Below are 21,866 nucleotides of genomic sequence, written 5' to 3' on the forward strand. Positions count from 1 at the left end.
ACACTAAAACAGAGGACAGAGGAGAGAAACCAGGTGGGAGGCCAACAAAAGGCTTAAGTCAAGGCATGCATGGGCACACACATATTGTCTGCCCTCTGTGTGTGTGTGTGTGTGTGTGTGTGTGTGTGTTAGTGCACATGTGTGGGATTTACAGCGAGTTAAGTTTAGACACTAGCACCTATCTGTTCCTGCAGCAATAACATTTCAGCAGCCACCCAGAGAGAAGCAACGCACACATCGCACCTTCTTATTATTTCAGGATCCTCGACAAAAGTCCTGGACGTGGAGGGCGTGGACAGGAGGGGGGGGGGGGGGAGGGGGGGGAACCACGATGTGTGACAGGCAACAGGTTGAAGCATTTTTGAGAGCATAGGAATAGAATCCAGTAAACTCAATCACAGAAAAAGGGGCCTGTATTTTAAACCTAAAGTAAATTAGAGAAATATTATGAGAGAAATGCTACAAAAGGGTAAAAAGTTAAAAACAATAAAGTTGATGGATTGATCAAACTAACTACAGAAAGAGAAAAGTTTGTTTTATTGATAAATTCAGGAAGAAAAAAAAAAAAGGAATAAGATTATTTGTCGCTGATAACCTTGAAAAAATGAAACAATGCTTTCAAACTGAAAGCACAGATCATAAAAATCTATATTTTGTGTCTTCTGTCCTTCACCTCAGATATTCTGTGTCTGTGTGACTTTTTGGAGAGGCCTTGACCCCTGTTGGGAAACACATTATTAAAGTAGCAGACAAGAAGTTAAATTATAGCTCCACCTCAACCCCATGGAGATTGTATGTATCCGTGACGGGCCTTCTTTCTCAGCAGATCTATCTCAGTATCTGCAGTATCTGAGACAAACACACACTTTAAAGGACAAAGTGATGGACAGTGACTGTTGCAGAACAGGTGTGCATACCTATGCAGAGCTGTTATATTGTTACACAGCAGGGCGGAGAGTGTGTGCGTGCTCGCGATTGCGTGTGTGTGCGCGTGAGAGAAAGGGCGCCCCCACCCCTCTGATAGCGGCGTCGCGCGGCGCGCTCCCGACAGCCCACTCGTGCTGCTGCTATACTGTAATCATATGATAGGGAGTCGATCCCCGCTGCAGAATACCAACACAGCAAGCGGAGCAGCCGGGGCAGAGGAGACGAGTTCATGAGAGATTTTTTTTTTTTTACACACCGAAGAAGAAGAAGAAGAAGAAGAGTCGGTGAAAGTGTCGCGTGAGGTGTCAAACAGAGCCAAACTCTCTCTCTCCCCCCCCCCACTTTAAAAAAAGGAACTTTTTAAAACTCTGGAGACAGTCGGAGAGAGAGGGGGGACCAAATTTGGACGAGGAGAGGGCACACACACGCAACGTTGACCGAAGGAGAGTCGATTTTATCCAGCGCTGAGATTTGAGTTTATCAGCCGAGAAGAGTGAGGTGGTGAGCGGGTCACAGCCGGTGGAATCCTCTCTGGGTCCTCGCATCGCTTGTCGGGGCGTGTCTTTTTTTTTTTTTTTTTTTTTTTTTCATTCCCCCCACCCCCCCCCCTATCCCCCCCCCCACCCCCCGAAAAGTTGATCGAGTAAACTATCTATAGTCACATTTTTTTTTTTATTGTTGAAACATAAGCCATGGTCGGGGAGACAGAGGTGAAGGAGAGACCCAAGTCCAACCCGGACTATTTGATGCAGCTGATGAATGACAGGAAGGTGATGAGCTCCCTGCCCAACTTCAGCGCATCTTCACGCATCTGGAGCGGCTGCTGGATGAAGGTAACCCGGCTTCTGTTTCTCCACTGAGCCACTTGTCTCACTACAGAGGAAATCACTCCCCATCTTTTTTTTTTTAATATTACCCCCCCCCCAAAAAAACACTTCATGTGATGGTTCCTCAAGTAACAGTTATTGACTCCCATTATTGAAAACTCGTTTAATTCAGGAATTCCTCATGACTTCCTTGGAAATGTCTTTTATCCTGTACTGGAAGATGCATTAGTTTTTATTTTCAAACACTTAAACTGTTGTTTTACTTCTCATTAAATCTCACCAAAGAGCTCTGAGAGGGGGATTTCCCATTATGAATGAATCAAACGTTGCTTAAAATCTCGTAAATTTGTTATGTGCTTCACTTTTATGTCACTTTTTGAAATTTGTTGAAGGCATTAGATGAGCTCTCTCTGTCACACACATACACACACACACACACACAGAGACACACACTAACACACACACATTGGAGCAGTTGGTGATGGGAACAAACAGACAGTTGTTAGTCTTTCTCAGTGACCTAATGCGCAGGCTTATGTGAATGCTGCAGCCCATCCCTGAGCAGGAGGGACAGCTTGTCACAGTGTAAAATATTTGATTTGAGACACGCTGTCTGTAAGATCAATCAATGCACTTCACTTGCTAATAATAAACATGTTTTTTCTTTGGTTTTTTTTTATAAAAAAACAAACTCCAGGGGCATCGGAGCAAAGCAACAAGTGCAAAAAAGACTTTCCTTTTTTCTAATTTTTGAATAGAGGTGGAAATGATCAGAGACCTGACAAAACGATATTACCACAAAACTTGAGTCACCGTCACGATACAATTTAAACACGATACTATGGTCATGATAAGTTATTATCTCAAAACTTGCTTGATGACAAAATGTTCTCACAATATGATAAAGTTAGGTTAAACATTGTCCATCCTTAATTTAAGAAATGATAATCATTTTTAACCAAACTACTCACCGTTATTAACACAACAATAATACACTTTCTTTTTGTCATAATGTTATCCCCTCTTCTTAAAATTGTGTGAGCCTGAGTCTTTTTTTACTTAACTGTCAATGTAATTCAACTTAACTGTTAGGCCAGTAAAGTCTGTGTGTGTGTGTATTGCTACGCCAGGAGCTGCACAAAAGTCAGGATGCCAGAAAAGAAAGGAGGCTTATATGACTCCAACAATAACTTGTTGACAAGCTTTTTTCAGTCAGCTCCAAAAGCTTATCAGAGCCAAGCTGAGAAGGCAGATGTTTGCCAGGAGGCTAGCGCTGACGCTACCGATCCAACGTGCAATGTTTTGATATTGTTAAGTGACATCAGCGGGGGGGGGGCAAGCAAGCTATTTCTGTGGACAGGCCTGCCTGTAAGCGGGCAGACTTACGGGTATGATGAAGAGGCTGCATCATTTTTACAACAAAAGTTATATAGTCCCTTCAGCACCTGTAAGTTTGACTGATTCCCTTTGAATTGAAATGAAAAAATGAGCTCCATCGTCTTTTGTTTTGACCAAGTGACCTCCACAAAGGGTCGAGAAATGAAGCCAAGAGAGCATCGCAATCTGCAGTTCCTCAAGTGGCCACTTGAGGCTGACTCCAAAAGTGAGTCAATCCCCATTATGCCCCATATTAAAATGCCCAACTTAACCACAGGAATAAACACACAACAACCTGATAGAAAACAATGATATTCTCTATAGCTAACACCTCTACACCCCCTTTAGAGTTTGGGTTTTATATAACTCGCCTTTTAAGACGATGCTCTGCCTTTCAAAATAAGACTCTGGTGCCTTTGAGTAGCAGTTAGATGCAGCTAGCTGTCTGCTACACATCAGCACTGCCAGGTGTCAGAATTGTTTTTGGCTTTCCCTGCAAAGAGGTCGATCCTTTCACCAGCCGCTCGCTCACTGGAGGTTTCAGCAAAGAAGCCGTAATTCCTCTGCTCTCTACAAGCTCTGTATTAGCTTCTTCAGTCTGATAAACACACGACGCGGGGACAGCTTCACAATCTCACTCTGGTAACTAGCGTATTGGCCAGCGAACGAGTTAGCCTCACAGTGTTTAACGTTGATAACTTGGCATTCTCCAACCCAGCACCACCGTCCCGTTCAAATATGGTCACTTTGGCTCCAGAAAACCAACGATGAAGTAGCGGTATGCCGACTCGAGGCCTCTGGCAGTCAACAAACCCGTGTGTCACTTCACAGTGGCTACTTCCATTTTTTTTTTTTTAATACCATCACATATTCAACAAACTTGCAGCTTATTCCTGCTGACCTCACCCGAAGAAAAACTCAGCACAATCTGGTGGATTGAATAGCGATGGAATAGAATCATTCTAATTCAAACAGTTAAACGTGTATTTGTTGTATTAGCCTTAAATTCCTATGTTTAAAGGTCGATACTTGGTGTCCATGCATGTATAGATTCAATAAATCCACGGGAAACTAGAGAGGTTTGGAAAGCATTTCTACTTTCCGATATTTATCAGACACCTGGACTTGTATATTAGCTGATACCGCGTACCCCTATAACACTAGTGGGACTAAAAACATGAACATTGTATTGGTGGAAAAACATGAATTATTACATTTTTGCTACCCTCTCTGAACCGTAGTCTTGTTTAAGTTATTATTATTATATTGGATTGATGTATTGACCGGCATACCTGGTATCTTATTTTTGGCTGCATCAGATGCCAATACCAACTGGTACCAGTATCTGTACTGGTTTGGTATACTGGGAACAACTCTAATAGAAGTCCAGAACGGTTGATTTTCTTCGCTCGAGTGTGTGGACACAAAATATCATGATTCTATGCTGTCTTGACTTTTTCTAATAGCAGCTACTTGCCGCCAAGGCCTGTTGTTGTTGTTGTTGCGACTGTTTGTTGCACATCAGGATCACCACGGTCCTGACTTTGTGACAAGTCTCATGACGCAGCAAGGTTGTGCGCACACCGGACGACCTCTGGAGCCTGACAAATAGGTCAACCGGCCGTGTTAACGTTAAAGACTTGACAGCTGAGCGCACTCATCCCTGACACATGATAAAGTGACACCCCCGGTTAGAATGAAAGGCATTGTACCGTGCCCATTTCCAGCCTGGCTGCATCTTCTGCCTGAGCTATGTGGACGGCGACAGAGGACCAAAAAAAGTTTGTTCGGGGTAACAAGAAGCCCTGCCAGTCACACTTATTGTCAGGCTGTAGGTTTGTGGCATTTTTTGGAAACGGGCCCGTCTATATATATAAACCAATGACAGGTTAAAGTGTTAAGATAAGTCCTGATACAGCTCCCCCTCTTTATCTTTCACCCGGGCCCGTTCAGCTCTCTTGTTCTTCTTTCACTTCTCATTTTCCTCCACCGGCTCGCTCCCTGTCTCCACTGAACGGTGACCTAAAGCCCTGCTTGCCTGTGCAGATTTGTTTGTGCATGCGTGTGCGTTTCTAATAGTCACTTTTGGTGTGTAACAGGTCCGAAATGGGTTGTTAGAGGATCATCATTGTCACCGTTGGTGGTGGCTGTAATTATAGCGTCCTACTGTAGTTATTACGGTCAGACTTATCACTCTCAGCGCGGGGAGACATGCCTGTCAGCCTGCTTAGGTCAGATGATATTTGTGCCTCAAGGCAGTCATTCTGCTGTGTGTGTGTGTGTGTCTGTCTGAGTGAGTGAGTGAGTACAAGTAGGGAGGGAGGCAGGGGGAGGGGGGGAGGGGGGTCTGTGTGTGTATGTGCTGCGTATGTGTTTGTGTGGTGCAGTAGTCAGTTATTATTGTGCTAGCGTGTCATTACAAAGGCATCAGAGGATAGCATCGTCATTGAGACAACACTCAACAAGCAGACAGGCGGACAAACGGTCTCATTTACGACGGTGTTTCTGCGCCAAACCTAAGCCAGGAATTTGGCAACTTTTGGTCCTTTTTTATTTATTGAGCAGAAATCCTCAAAAGGTCACCATTGGGAGATAGTCTGAAAACATTGTTTGAAAACATTGGAAGAGGTCATTTGGATGACATAGAGTTTATTCTTTTGCAGACTTATTGGATTCATTCAAAGGAAACAGTCCTCAGATAAGCAGCTGCTATGAGCTATTTAGTATTTTACAATTGCTCTTTTGATGTTTTCGTAATCAACTGATTAGTTTTCTCTCTTTTAAATGAACAGAAAATCTTAAAGTGAATGTTATTGACTTTTCCCGAATGACGACATCATCAAATGTCTTGTTTTGATCACAACTCACAGATATTTAGTCCAGTCAGATAGGTCATAGAAAGGACAGAGAATATTCACACTGAACCGAGCTGATTTGCTTATCCAAAAAGTTGGCCGTTATTGTAACGGTTGACCGATCCTTGCAGCTCTGTCGTTAAAGAACTTTTCAGAAAAGGCTCCTCAGTGAGAATTTGTTTCCCGCAATTCATTGTCTCCTGAAAAAGGTCCTTGACTTTCCGTTGGACAAAAGACAAGATAAAAGATTTTAAAAATAACTCTCGAGGCCTTTTTCGAACATTTTATTGTGGGCATTGTGTGCACCAGTAGATAGATTTATTATCTGACAAAAGGTTCAATGAGTTACCAAAAATGATCGTTTAAAGCAAACATATAACACTTTCTAAGAATTGTGTTGTTGAGTAACCGACCAGCAGAAGAACTATATAAACACAGGTGTGGAGGGTAAGTCGCTGTGACCCCAAATAACGTGTGTTTATTTGGATTTTTTTGTGAAAGGGTGGGAGTAATGTGTGTGTGCGCGTGTGTGTGCGTCAAACACAGCTTGAGATAGAAGAAGAAAAGAGTGGAATTACCTTGAATGTCATTTTAAATACAGGAGGTCTTTCTTACCTGCATCTGTCAGACTGTTAAACAAATACATGTGTTTCTAGTGCCTTATCTGTTTTATATTATACTGCACATTAATACCTACATGCATGTCTTGTATGCATGAATGTATGAATTCACCTTGAGATTCTATCTGGACCTTTCTGCTCTCATTTTCCTTTTGTTTAAACATTTTAGTTTTAAAGTGCTCTATCTATCTATATGTCTTATCTATCTACTAGAGGAGCCCTGATTGCAAAGCATTCAGCGGTTAGATTCTACATTGTGGTGCAGAATGTTTGTGACTGTCTCGCTGCCTCCCCGCCCGTCTGTCTGATTGTCTAACTCTCTGCTGTCACATTCAGAGCCTCCTGTAATTCTGTGGCCGTGAGTCATCAACCTAATAAACGCACGGTCTAAAGGAACATGACACTTGTTGACCCTCTGGACGCCTCTGTTCATTTCACTCATATATTTCTCTCTCTCTCTCTCTCTCTCTCTCTCTCTCTCTCTCTGTCTTTTGTTTCCTGTCTGTCCGTGTGTTTCGCAGAGATTGGCCGGGTACGCAAAGACATGTACAACGACACGGTGAACGGCGGCATGTTCAACGGGCGGGACATGGAGGAGCTTCCCGAAGCCATTGGCCCTGTGGCTCAGCTGCAGGAGAAGCTCTACGTGCCGGTCAAAGAGTACCCAGACGTGAGTGGTCAAAGCCCCTTGATCTTTGACCTTTTTTTCAAAAGAGTAGACTGTTTACTCCACTTGGGCTGCCAGAAAGTCCGCAAGGCTTTTTTATCTTTGCAAATTCCAAGATTTCTTTGCTTTATATTGTTTCCAAAAAACTGATTTCATTGTGAGATCATCTCTGCTCACACCCAGTGATGTAATCCAGACTGAAAATAGATCAATAATGAACCCTGGACAGTGTTTCCAATATGATCAAAAAAAAAAAAGAATGATTTACAGGTTTGGTTTCTCAAATAAGGCTTATCTAAACTCCTTCATTAGGACACAGCCGCAGACATTAGTTTACACCGCAAATATTTACAAGAGCTTAAAGTCTTTGCCCCAAATATAAAAGACAAATGCACTTCAGTGGAAAGACTTAACCATCGAGCACATCCCTGCTCCCGCCAAGTACAGTTAAGCACTTCAATATGAGTTTTCGTCGATCCAGATTGAGTGGCTCACATGATTCTTTTTCGCCGTGCATCAGCTCGCCAATCAGCGAATACAATGACAGGCTGTCCTCACTCACATGACAGAGGACTAACAGGACACACGGGCAGACAGGCGAGCGCTGGAAAACGGTTGAGATCAAGGTTAAATTTAGAGAGCAGTTCCTCTATCTTGATCTGTCCCTGTGTGTGTGTGTGAGAGGCCGGAGCGGAGTTGTGTCGCAACTCTTACTGAAGTGGACATTAGGTTAAAAGTAGGGAAAGGCTAGACAAATGTTCCAAAGCAGAATGAGACAGAGGGATACTGGCAGAGAAACACACACAGACACAGACACGCATACAGAAGGGCAGCTGCCTAGTTAATCACTCAGTCTTAGTGACAGATAAGGTTAAGAGAACGGCACTGTCCTGCCATGCCACCAGCACCAGCCAGCACCAGCCAGCACCCCTATAATGATCTATTTCTGTCCCCTGTTAGTAACACAAACACATCGCACACGCACAAACTGCAAAAGCACACTTCCACATGCACATGGCGAACACACACATTGTAGACATTTGAGTCTGTAATGTCAAAATGTCTCTGTCTTTCTTTGAGGTCGTATTCATGATCTGTTTTTTTTTTTTTGCTCTATCGTGTAGTTTAACTTTGTAGGGAGGATCCTGGGCCCACGTGGGCTGACAGCCAAACAACTGGAGGCAGAGACCGGCTGCAAGATTATGGTGCGAGGAAAGGGCTCCATGAGAGACAAGAAGAAGGTATACACAGTCATACGCACACAAAACACACACACACACACACACACACACACACACACACACACACACAGTATATATTCTTTAAAGTCTCTTTCATTTTCTATTTAAGTCCTTTTCATTGGTACGGCTCTGTAGGAGACCAGAGGGATTTTTTTTTTTGCACGCTAGGAGAAATTGTTTCCAAGGTTTTAAAAATGCGCTTGTTTGCTTTTTTTTTTTTTTTTGTAGAAAGTTAAATGAGAAGATTAATGTCGCTCTCATATCTGAATGCTACGATATGAAGCTAGAACCATGAGGCTTTAACCCTAGCTTAGCATAAAGACGCGATGAGGGGGAAAAAGCTAGCCTGGCTCATTCCAGAGGTTACACAATCTTTAAAGTCTTGACTGGCCAAGAAAAAGTTCCCACATAACCTCAATTTGTCCTAATATTTCCTAAGGATATAAACAAATGTTATAAGAAGTGTATTAAAGGGGGTGTCTGTAGGGGGGCCTGATTGGCCACCCCTAAAATCCTAAACAATGATTTGCTTTTTGCCTTGTCAGAGGAAGTTCTGATGTTTAAATACGATTCAGGTTGTGTTACAAATAGGCTGCAAGTCGTTTTCTTTTCATTTAAATGTATTGTTAAAGATATTCTGGGGGCATTTCCCCCCTTTATTGGATAGGACAGCTGAAGAGAGACAGTAAATGTTGGGAGGAGAGAGCGGGGGATGACGTGCAGCAAAGGGCCGAGGTCAGATTCAAACCCACGGCCGCTGTGATGAGGACTATAACCTCTGTACATGAGGGGCGCAACATAACCACCAGGCCACCGACGCCCCCCCCCCCCCCCCCCCCCATATGTTAATGCGTGTGTCACATTATGTAGACAGGTGTGTAGAAGAGGAATGAGTCAACAGAAAATTGCAAGCAAACTCCTGCACACAGTAACTAAAAATGTTGAAACGCGACAAAAATCTTCTTTTTGAGTCCTTAAAGAAGAAAGCTAAGATTGAAATGTTGCCACTCTGATGTTTTACTTTAAAGGCGACAACTATCCCAGGAATATAACAATCTTTTAGAGTAGACTAGTGGAGATAGAAAGAGTAAAGAAAATTCTACTCATTTGTGTCCTCCCCCCTGTAAACGTCAGGGCCCCAGCTTGGCCACCCCTGTCCCCAAAAAAGTCTAGACACACCCCTGGTGTAAATCTTGTGAGCTTAAGAGGAGCTACTAGGCACATTGCATTACATTTAGATAAAGCCAAGCTAGACGCGCCGTCCTCCAGTTTTTATGCTAAGCTAACCTACCGAGTCTCTGTCTGTGGCCTCATTCACTAAAGATATAAAAGAAGAGCTAGGTAAAGAGTATGAAATGTATGTATGGCCCTTAGAGCTCTCTGACGTCTTTGCAAAATATCTAGACAGCCATTGATTTCCATTTAATTCAGGATATTAAAAATTAAGTAATCATTTAATATTTTTCACTTTCTGTATTATTTGACATAAATAAAGAGGGCGCGATGTTCAGATGTTTATTTATCTATCTATCCATCCATCCATCTATCTATCTATCTATCTGTATGTATCTTCTGAAAACAAGTTTTTGGTGCTCGGTTTTTCTCTCCTGGTGTTCGGTCCATCTGTTCTTTCTTCCTCTCCCCTGGTGTTTGCTGTTGGACGGAGTCGACCCAAGCTTTCCAAACGGCAGGTGGAGCAAGTCCAGCATTCCAGCCCACCCTCTCTCTCTCCAGAACATTCCCTACCCCGCACTCCTCAGAGAAAGAGAGAGAGACACACACAGAGAGACAGAGAGGAAGGAAAACAGAGACACAGTGGGAGGCAACAGGGGGAGACGAGAGAAAGATGTTGACTTTTGGTGTTTTTCAAAATGATACATCTCACTTGACAAAACATTCCCAGAGGATACAATCTCCCTGCACACAAGACTTCAAAATGTCAGCTTCAGCTGGGGCTCCAAACTCCCTGTTATTTTCATTACAGCTCAATCTGTGATGTCTATTTGATTAAGTGATAGTTTGGGCCCTGAAACCTAATCCACAGCCGTGTTAGCTGCTCTGTGAAGATCGCTGCATCATTTTGGAGCTTCATATGTTTACTGAATTCAAGACATAGCTGATTAGATCACCGCTGTCGGTCGGTTAAGAATGAAGTTACATCCAGGAGGTTAGCTAAGTATTTATGCTAAGCCAGCTGGACCTAGCTGGACCGATGCTTGTTTAACCTTTTTTGGAAATCGAAAGTACTCGTAGATGTTTCTGACTTTGCGCTGACGTTGGGTATGCATTGTAAAAAGAAACAGGCAGAAGTCTGCTACATTTTGATCGCGTCCAAATTCCAAAATTCCAAAAAATCAACACGCCCAAAGCTCATGAACAGGTGCAGGACGAGTCCACAAGAGAGTTGGGGATATAAGCGCCATGTGTCAATTTTATGACTAACCATTACCCTTCCCTTTGCTATTCTTCTGTGGCTAACTTGCGAGCTTTAGCTTGTGGAAGACTAGTTGTATGCTGGTCTGCAGGCAAGTAAGCCATCCAATCATTGAATCCATCCTGAATGATATAATTGGACGAGCTTATTGCAACTCTTCGTCAGCCAAAGAGCCTTTTTGTTTCACTTTTATCTCACAGAATTTGATTTTTTGATCGCTGTGGGGATTGGGACTGGTCATTTTCTTGCCCCGGGTGATGCAATGATCTTATCACTGGTTCCAAAAATGGATCTTTTGATTAAGAAAATACAGTTTTCTTAACAGATTTCCCCTCCTGGCGGGGGCTTATGACATGCATGAGCGTAACATGAACCGCCTTAACCGTTAAAGGGGGCACACGTAGCCTAGTGGTTAGTGCACGCGCCCCATGTACGGAGGCTGTGGTCCTCTTCCTCTCTCCCCGATTTCTGAATCTATCCTCTGTCATATCTTAAATGAAAGGCATAAAAAGCCCAAAAATAAACCTTTAATGGATGAAGCATGATAAGTTAAACTGACACAAAATGACAGATTGTGAACGAATACATAAATCCTGCACTTAACCTTTAAGGGGCATTTTATGGCTCTCAGTTTATCAGATTTAGAAATGTATCCTGATATGGTTGTCTTGAAACTTAATTTAAAGTGGAACCTCCTTGTAATAATATTGTTGTTTGTGGGCTATCTATCATCATCATAGGGCGTTACCCTGCGATTTACGCCCCTGGTGGGGATGTAAAGACACTTATTAGAAATATAACTAAAATCTTTCTTTGTTGAAGTGAACACTCTGGCTTTCATTTGTTGAATTCACTCAAAAAAAACGCTCTGAAGCAGAGAAAAACAGATAACCCATCTTGTGTTTGGTTAAATCAGTTTAAGTTCAACCAGACTTTGTGCACCTGTTTTTTTTTTATTGTCAACAGGGAATAAGACCGACAAGTTTAACCAGCAGAGGTGAATTTATCTGATATTTTTACTTGATTTTGACCAATTAAAGGACGTGAAGGTGAGCAAAATATGCTACTTTAGTACATTTAGTGAACTTCTGAACGCAAACAATTGACCAATCATTTCAGCTCAAGCTTTGTTGATGTGAGAGATATGAGATAGCGCCGGTGGAAAACTTTGGGGAAAAGTGACTTCAAGAATTTGAGCACCATACGCGTAACAACTGAAGAGCAACATGAGTTAGCTAACACTTACGGAGCTGCATCGACCGACCTTGAGACTTGTGAGTGTTTGTGTGTTCAGCTTGAGACAAATCCAAAAAAAGCGAGCCAAACAAGAAGACATCCTGTTCCCCCCGCTGCAGTGATTGCTGGAGCATGTGTGGTGCATTCAAACGGACCCTTTAAAATGTGTTTTTTTTGTGTTTCAGGAGGAGATGAACCGAGGGAAGCCCAACTGGGAACACCTCAGCGAGGACCTCCACGTCCTGATCACAGTGGAGGACACACACAACCGGGCCAAGATCAAGCTTCAGCGGGCCATCAACGAGGTCAAGAAACTCCTGGTGCCTGCTGTGAGTACGAGTCCGAACCTGTCAGCGTCAGATATTATAGACCGGACTTGATGGAAAAGCTGTGTGTGACTGGATGAGGGTTCACTGTGTTGGTATGCATGGAAGGGGGAAGGGGATTGTCAGTCCAAAAAGTGTGTGTTTGTGTCTTTTTTGTGTTTTTGTGTGTGTGAGAGAGTATGTGTAAGGGGTTAGGGTAATTAGGGAACATGCATAAAGGGGTTTCCATGGTAACCCCGGGTTGTTTGAAAGGCTGAGGGAATGAATGGAGAGTCTGTTCACTTGTTCTCCCCACTCCATCACTCCTTTCACTCGTTCACAACTCACTTCATTCCCAAACTACTGGCTACAGTATTCCTTTTTCTCTCCTTTTTTTTGTTGTCCACACAAGAGGACATTTTGATTGCACTCCTCAACATTTCTCACATTCTCCGGCCCACCTAAGCCCCCCCCACCCCCCCCCACCCCCCGCCCCCCCCCACCCCCCCCCCCCACCCCTGTGGATGCACATGCACGCATAGCCATGCACAAACATGACCACAAAAGAAGAAACGCATGCAGACATATAGTGTGCATATAGGGACACACAATCTTTTGAATCGTCCCACACGATCACAGGAGCACATATTTTCAAATCTCCTTCCTTTTCTTCCTCTGCATTATTTGCAACAATAGAAACAGTCTGAAAAGACCAGCAGGGGGATTTCTATTGCAGCAATCAGCGGCTACTTCCGCTCCAATCACAGCACGGTATCAAGCCAACCCTAAAAGTAAAAAGATGTGAGAACAACTCGGGAGCAGTCAGAAGCCGAACACCTGTTAATCTGTGTTTGTGAGTGTGTGTGTTTGTGAGTGTGTGTGTGTGTGTGTGTGTGTGTGTGTGTGTGTGTGTGTGTGTGTGTGTGTGTCGAGGGCAAAGTTAATGATAGGTGTTGGTTTAACCCGGTCGACCTTGCTGTCTGACTGTAAATCAGTCGGGCTTTTCACCAGGCTGTAACTGGAGCTAAAGAAGCTGGTGTGTCTGACACCGAATATATCCTGTGTGTGGTGCGTTCGAGGTCTGGTGGTGGAATCCGTTTTAGACAATGCGAAGTAAAAAAAAAAAACAACAACTACAGACTCCTGTTAGGAGTTATTAGGTGGTCATATGAAACAGACCGTTTGAATACTGATGCCTTTATATGACGTACTAAAGCAAAATAAGACCATCAGCAATAAGACGGATTACTTCTATATCGTTTTTTATTAAGGTAGCTCCCTGCGTGCTCTCTTCTCAATGAGTGATACTTTCAAATGATTGAAAGAAAGAACGTTGATATTCTTACACGTGTGCAGGACCGGCAAAAAGATGCGAGGTGCCGCTTTGTCCACATGTGGCGCCAGAATCAACCCAAGCTGAGAGTTCCTCACGGGAGCTTTAAATCAAATCGGGATTTGTTTCTGCGTGCTGTAACCTTTGTTGAATAGTTGACCTTAACTATCTAAATAAGCTGATTGTGTCTCTCTGCTTGTGTGTGTGTGTGTGTGTGTGTGTGTCTCGTTGTAGGCTGAGGGGGAGGACAACCTGAAGAAAATGCAGTTGATGGAACTGGCCATTCTCAATGGGACCTACAGAGACGCCAATGTCAAGACGCGTAAGGCTGACATCATAATGCATGTGGAGGAGGGTTGGTGGGTGACAAAGGAGGGGTCTGTGTACAGGACTCCACTGTGTACATGAACAATGCCTCTGTTTCTGCTGTTAAATGGTCTGTTTGTCTTCTTCTTCTTCCCTGTCTATTGTACGCGTGTGATGGCGTGTGGGTGTGCACATACTTGCATTATTGTATGTTGGGTGTGCCACGCAGCCACTGCTGGCTTCCCTCTAGCGACCCCTCAGGCGCCTCGGATCATCACAGGCCCGACGCCCGTCCTGCCTCCCGCCCTGCGAAACCCCGCGCCCGTCAACACGCCGACCCTCATGCCTCTGATTCGCCAGATCCAGAGCTCAGCCCTCATGCCAGGAGGAAACCCCCACCCAGCGCTTGTGCAGCAAGGGCCCGAGTCTGGGATCATCTACACGCCCTACGAGTACCCCTACACACTCACGCCCTCAATATTGGAATACCCGATTGACTCAACTGGAGTATTAGGTATTTAGAAATCAAAAGTTCATCACTTTCATACATGGTCAATGGATGTATTATGAGAACTGGATACTTGACTCCAATAGACACGTCAAATAAACTCTCGGTTAGGGTTTAAAAAAAGCTCAGAGTCCCAGCTCATGGTGTAGGACAAAATGTGAACCAATACGCTTCTTTCTGTTAGAGAACAACAGGCCGGTTTGCTCGCACACGCCGTCATCTTAACCCTCTTTAGACTTTACATTGAGATGAATGAAATCGGGAATTTAAAAAAAACACTACTTCTGGACTCTAAGATGAATTCAACAAATCTCAAACCTTCATGGTCAAAATGATCCTAAGTTTGCGGCCAATTTGTCTATAAAGGTGTGTTTGGACTCAAAGCAAAGCAGAGTTCTTGAAAAGGTGACTGTTTGTGCAGTCATTTAAGATCTTTCCAACTGTGCAGATGTTATCTTAAAGCCACCAGCACACCAGCAGCATGTGTGTGTTTTTGTCTGTGTTGTTTTACGTTGACACAAGACTTTGACTGAGCTCAGGAATCCCCAGAAACTCAAAAATTCATTCTTATTTCCCCTCCGGTTTTTACTCTCCTTCCTTCCATTCTGTGTTTTTTTATGAAGCAAATGATTAAAGTCAGTGGCGGAGCTAGACTTTCTCGACTGGGGTGGATAAACTGACTTATGCAAGATGAAGTTTAATATGGACACACACGGATGAGGCATTATTTAACCTTTTAAGTTGCAATCAGATCGAAGTAATAATATTTAAGAATCTAAAATGTGACAAATTCCTGGAAAAAAAAATGTATTGACTTTGACAAGTAACACAACAGGGAGGCAACTTAAACATTTTCTAAGCTTCATTCTTTAAGGGCAAAATATCAGCTGAAATTATTACAAGTGGGGACGCTTGCAGCCTCCTATGTAGCCAAAATAATTGATTTTGTACACAAGTCCCGCATCTGATAAGGCAGTTAGCCAATCGTTGTTAAGGACTTTTGGAAGGGCAATTGGGTGGCCGATCAGATTTCAGAGGATCCAGGGCCAAACCTGGATTCTTCCCTTATTAAAGTTCCTGGAAATATTGCTAGTTGTCCACTTAGGATTTAACATTTGAACTTGTATGAAGACAGTTTTGCAACAATTTTTGCCTCACCCAAAGTGAATTTGTGTCCTTGTATGAAATCGCACGCTCTGTTAAATTGCCTCACCATCTGTCTAAGGGCACACTGCGACTTGGCTTCACTGAACTGTACAGTCGACACACTGAACCAGACAAGTCCAGCTGAATTTGAGAGCCAAATTTCATCCGCTACCAACTGTTAGCTTGTCAGGCTAAAGGGGCTTCATTCTCATCTCTTTTATTCTTTAGTTTTATTAATTGATTTCACCTTGATGTGTCAGTATCGGGTATTTAACAAAGTCACAATGAAGCCGCCATAATCTTTATTGACTCATTATTTCTGTTTTAATCAATAAGACCCAGGAGTAGTTCAAATTAGAAGTTTTATCTTCCACCATAGACTGTAGAAAACATGGACATAGTCTCAGTGACATCACCCATTGGTTTCTGAAGCACAGTTTTGAGGCCCAACAATGGCAGTCACCACATTGGAAATGCTGTCCCAACATAACTTTAATCAAACAAGTAAAGTAAAAGCAAAGTGGTGGAGCTGAGGCCGGCTTTTAGTCTCCCGAACAACAGCTGCAACACACCAAACTGTCAGTCAAATAGGCCACGCCCCTAAATATGCATGACTCTTAGCTTTAATATTATCAAAAAAACTATGAGTTATAAAAAGATTCAGTTTGTGGAGAGTGTACCAACAAAGATTCAGCCATTCCTACCGACACATTTTTTTTTTTTTAAACCAGGCTGTTTCCACATTTATTTCTGCTTGGAAGAAAAAGCACTTTAACATGAGCGTCAATGGGACTTCGGGGAGTTTTGTAGCCAGCCTCAAGTGGACACTTAAGGAACTGCAATATTTGTTCACCTCCGCATTGGCTTCAGAGGTTGCCACTTGTCTTCCTCTGAGAGTTGTTATAACCGAGGGTTTTATCGGTCAACAGAGACAATCCTTGAAAATCACTTTAAAAAAACAAAAACAAACAAACAAGTGCTTTAAAGGTCCAATTAAATGGCAGAACTCAGACCGCAGTTTGCCCCAGGTACAGATTGGCAGTCGTATCCAGCTCTTGTAATACATCCTCTACATACTGCATGTGAATGCTGATGCTCATCGCTGGGCTAACAGTCCCCTCTTCCTGTGTTTTTGCAGGTATGGCTTTCCCAACCAAAGGCTAAGCGATAGCAACCCTTCCTAGCACACACACGGACTGGATTGCAGAGACACCCCCCCCACCCCCCCACCCCCACCCTTCTCTCTCTTTCTCTCTTACCCCCCTATACATACTTGTCCCACAGAGCAAACACTCAAAGTTTGCTCATACTTTAGGATGACAGATTCCTCGACAGTCATTCTGTAGTCAAGTGTCCATTCCTGTTAATTTCCTCTTTGTATTAGCAGACTAGCATTGTGGTGTGACAGCTATTTAACTTTTTATAATAGTGTAGCTTCTGCTTGTAATTTTTTAACAGTTTTTTTTAGTGAACCCGTAGATGTGTTAGCGCCGCTGTTTGTGATTTAATATATGTTCGAGCTTATTTTAATCAGAGCTATAGAGTGACTTCGCTTACAGCTGATATTGAATCTAATAGGGAAGCTTAGTGAGAAATTAGTGGTTTGGATTAATATTTTCTTGAGAGAACAGAAGACCACAAAACAACAACACAAATCTGTCTCTTAGAAGTTTTGACTTATTTTCACCCTCAGCCTTGAACTTATTTTTTTAAATTCCTGGTCTCACTGATGTTGGTGCCATGGGTGGACTGTTTGATGTCTTTCTGATGAGTAACCTTTTGTGTTCTGTTTTGGCGAATGTCAATGGCTGTAAGCAGGTGCCATGACCACTAAGGTACGACGCCACGACAAGAGAATCCATCCTTACCAAAGGGTAGTGACCCCAGACAGAGGTTAGTTAGCTCACCAGCCACTTTATGTGTATGTGTGCGTGTTGAGTGTGTGTGTGTGTGTGTGTGTTTGTAAGTGTGTGTGCATGCAGACCGATGGACCAATCTCAGTTTACATGTGTCTGTAATACGGCATGCCTTAAAAAAAAAAAGAAAATAACTGTATCAGGCGATGAAGCAGCGTCGGTGTAAAATGTGAAACGGTGTTGCAGTGAAAGTGAAACGATTGAGCAGATTGGGAGGAACCATGTTAAGGGTGACAGCTGCAGCGGTTATCTTTCACTCGCCTGTTAGATAGACTGGACGGCATGCAGGCCGGGACCCTCTCAATTAGAGTTGATCGCTCCGTTCACGTGACTCGGTCCTTGTGACTCTGGATTCTGAGTCCTTCCTCTCTCAGAACCGTTCTTTCTTTTTTTTTTTGTTGTTGTTGTTGATTATCTCTTCAATACTACTTTTGACCCTACAAATATCTGTGGGATTTTTTTTTATTTATACCCAACTTCATTCCACTAGAATTACACAAATGTTATTTTTTATTATTATTAATTAAATCCTGTGTTGTGCCCAATGACTATATGACATTTAAAGTAACAGTGATTGTCTTTTTCTGGAGGTCATTCAATTCAACATGATCGTTGGTCTCTACTACTAAAAACACAGCGTGTGAGAACTACTGAAGTCTGTGTTACAAGCTCTTTTGTATGAAATACTGTTTGTGGTCTTATCAGTCGCCCACTGGACTTTATCATTGGGGCTGTTTACATCTTTCATATATTTCCTAGCCAGAGTGGTGCTGTTGCCATGTATTTAGCTGCAAAATAAATTTGTATATAGGGATTTTAAAGTGCTTATATGAAGCTTATGGAACAAGATCGCTTTGAAATACTTGTAGTATTTTTTTTTTTTCTTCGTTTTTTTAGTTTGTAAATTTTTATTTTTTGTTTCTACGATATGCTTTTTATAGATGAAGTGTCTCCATGTAAAACTTCAAACTTTATTCAAGGTGTGTAGCTACTACTGTTTTAGTCACCACGGAAGAAAGAGGTGGCAATAAAAGGCAGTGTTGTTGTTTTTTTTTGTTTTTTTTTTTGCTCTGTCTATTTAAGATGAGGTGACCTTTCTCGATTCACAGGCCTCATGACTGTTTTATGCAATAGAAATGGACTAGCTAGCTACAATATATGTGTGTATGTGAGCGGTGGAGCTCTTGTTGTACGCGATGGACAAAAAACACTAAAAGGCAATAAAGATGACTATTGAAAAAAAATCTCTAATGGAAACCAAAGCCTCTAAATTCTTGTAGTTAGTCTGTCTATTGTTAAATTGTTTCTAAAATCACCATCTCTTAACCTCTCATCACTGTCTCTTACGGAGCCTCTTTGCTTACTGTAGTCATTAGGTGCTCTTCTAATCCTTCATAGTTAAAAAAAATAAATAAAAATCAAACCATAATCAATAATCACAACTGTTAATCTTTAAGAAATCTTCCGCCTGCTGCTAAACAAAAGCTCTACTTGTCAGTCTGTTGAAAGAATCTCTGAGGCCCGGACACTTTTCTGTGGACATAAAGGTCACTCTCTCACCCACATGAAACCATGCCGTCTCCCTCTCTGTCCATGGTTTCACTGTCTTGTCTGTGCTAGTTGTAGCCCAGCTAGCATGAGTAGTATCACTATAGCAGCAGTCACACAGCAGGAGGGGCTTCTTCTTTCTGCACAACACCTTCATGAGCGCTTATGAGCATCGCTAACCAGCCATTCCTTATGTCACCGCCCGGTGGTTGGTGTAAGTCACTCTGAATGGTCATGCAGGGGCTCATGAAGGTGTTGTGCGGCTCTGGTGTAGCGCCCCTCACGCTGTGCGACCGCAGTAGATCTGCCTTGTTGTCATCCTGACGCCACTAGCTGACACTAATCTCTCTTCTATCTTTTTTTCTTTTTATGTCCCCTTTTATGTGCCCTTTTTTGTTTCCTTTCCTCGTCCGTCCGTCTCTGTCTGTCTAACTCTAGCTGCCACGGCAACTAACCCATGACCCCTTGACCTTCTGACCTTTCCGCCCACTGATGACCCACCCATCTCTGCCCCGCTGGCGTGCTCATTGGCCCACGGCCCCGCCTCTTCCCCGCAGCTCAGCCAACCAGACCAGCACATTGGGAACAACCCCCGGCTGCTTCTGTCTAACCAGCCAACCAGACGACAGCGATCATGGGAATAAACCTCAGGACCCCGCCCACCACCGAGTCCTAACCTTAACTCTACCAAACGTGCCTTCCTTTTAGAAGTTCAAAGCCAGTCTGAGAATGTTTTGAAACCATTTTGGTCTTCTGTAGTTGCCATTTGTTACCAGTTAACGTTACTGGGGATGGACTCCACACTGGTGAAGGGCTTAAACCATCCCGGACTGTGCCAGACTGTCTCCCTGAGCTGCCCTGCCCTCAGTCTATGATGCAATAATAATGACTCTATTAATGCTATTCTTATAATGATGGTAACTGTTACTTATCCAGCACACAAACCCTCCATAAACACTAAACTTTATATAGAGATATAACAGGGTTTAAAGCATTTTTCCACATTGGGCACCTCTTACTTTTCCACACACTTTAAAAAGATGTGATCGCAAACAACAAATGTCATTATAACCGTTTTAATTGGTGTTCAAATATTAATATATTAACGCGCTTCTCCTTGAAAACGCAACATGTGGTTTAAAATGTCGCTTTTCTTTATGAACAAGCAGAGCCGTTTCCATTTTTACTTTGACACGTTCGAACAAAGAGAAAAACATGCCAGCGCGAGAACCTTTCGTTCACGGCAAAGCAAGAGGCGCTCAGTGAGGAAATATGGCAAAAGCGTAACCTGAAATCCCAAAGTATCCTTTTTTTAATTTAATATTAAGAAAAGCATCCCCAAACTTTTATAGGATAAATGCCAAGTCAGCGTACTAAACATGCAAACCCACACAGAGGGAAGGTTGCACTTGGCCCGTCTGAATGCAGCGGGCTTACATAACGATGCCTTTGCCTTTTTTTCACACTACAGTATTGTACGAGCTTGAACAGCAGTGCCTTTATTTACTGAGAACAATCGGACAATGTCACACCTAAATCTCTTACCACAGCGTCAAAGTATATCATTTGGGTTCAATGCGGATGAATTAAGGCGGCAGAGAGCGCACCACAGCCTCATTATCATCATCGATATCTCTTCTCACTACTTACTTTGGTGCATTAAACAACTGAACTGAAATGCAGTATTAAAGCAGCAGCTACGAGTCTGAGATGTTTATGTGAGGTTTTGAATACCTCAAGAGAACAGTGTTTTACTTTATCGTTTGTTTGTGTTGTTGGAGATGAAGTCGTCCACAAATATATATATTTTTTTTTTGCATGTGTATCCGCTTTTTCAGAGGGTACAGTTTTACACACACACGCACACACAAAAAAAAAACCAACCGATGCCTTGACGTAATAAAAAAAGAAAACAAAATCTTGGAGCGTAACATCTGTAACAAGTTTATGATGTATTTTTATATTCTATTTTGTACATGAAAATAACATTAAACAACCTTTTCAGATAAGAGGATTATGCCTTATTATGGAGAATAATCTGATGAGTTGAACTATCATTCATGTGTCAGAAGTAATCATGGTCCTGCTATTCTGGAGTTTTCTCTATTAACTTGAGCCTTCTGAAATCAGCATCGCTTGCCCTCTGTGCCTTTTTGTATACTCCGAGTGTGACAATTAACAGTGTAGTACAACATTAATCTACTCTTCTTCAGTGCCAAGTGTAGGTTACTAACTGTTACCACTTCTATGATTATTAACCTCTTTAATGGTTTCTGTGTCCGCTTTGGATTCCTTTAAAAAAACAAAACAAAAAAAAAAAACGTGTGTCTAAAAAAAAAAAAAAAAAATGAAGATATGTGTTGAACAATGAACGTTTAACTTTTTAAAGTTCTCTGAGCAAGAATAACTCTTTGTACACTATTAAACTCATAGTTGTTAAACTAACCAAACTTTGTTGCTTTTTCTCTGTAGCTCTCACTTATGCAAATCAGCTTCCTTTCTGCATACTAATCACCAAACACTCCTTAGAAACCCAAAGAGGGGCGGAAAAAACCCGGCAAACACTTCAGACAAAATGCAGGGAAAAGGCCACCACATTGTTTTCCCCACTTCTCCTTTT

General features: G+C 42.5%; 1 protein-coding gene across 1 annotated transcript; it reads left to right on the forward strand.

The window, feature by feature from the left end:
• Positions 1-1,073: 1,073 nt before the first annotated feature.
• On the forward strand, positions 1,074-21,696 carry qki2 (QKI, KH domain containing, RNA binding 2). The gene is given in 10 exon segments (XM_020630786.3): positions 1,074-1,722; positions 1,725-1,760; positions 7,128-7,276; positions 8,398-8,514; positions 12,370-12,513; positions 14,057-14,144; positions 14,358-14,642; positions 16,897-16,920; positions 17,601-17,675; positions 19,685-21,696. Coding segments are annotated over 10 exon segments (1,044 nt in total). The 5' UTR covers positions 1,074-1,619; the 3' UTR covers positions 19,708-21,696.
• Positions 21,697-21,866: the final 170 nt, after the last annotated feature.

This window comes from Labrus bergylta, chromosome 21 (assembly GCF_963930695.1).
Source record: "Labrus bergylta chromosome 21, fLabBer1.1, whole genome shotgun sequence".
NCBI lineage: Eukaryota > Metazoa > Chordata > Actinopteri > Labriformes > Labridae > Labrus > Labrus bergylta.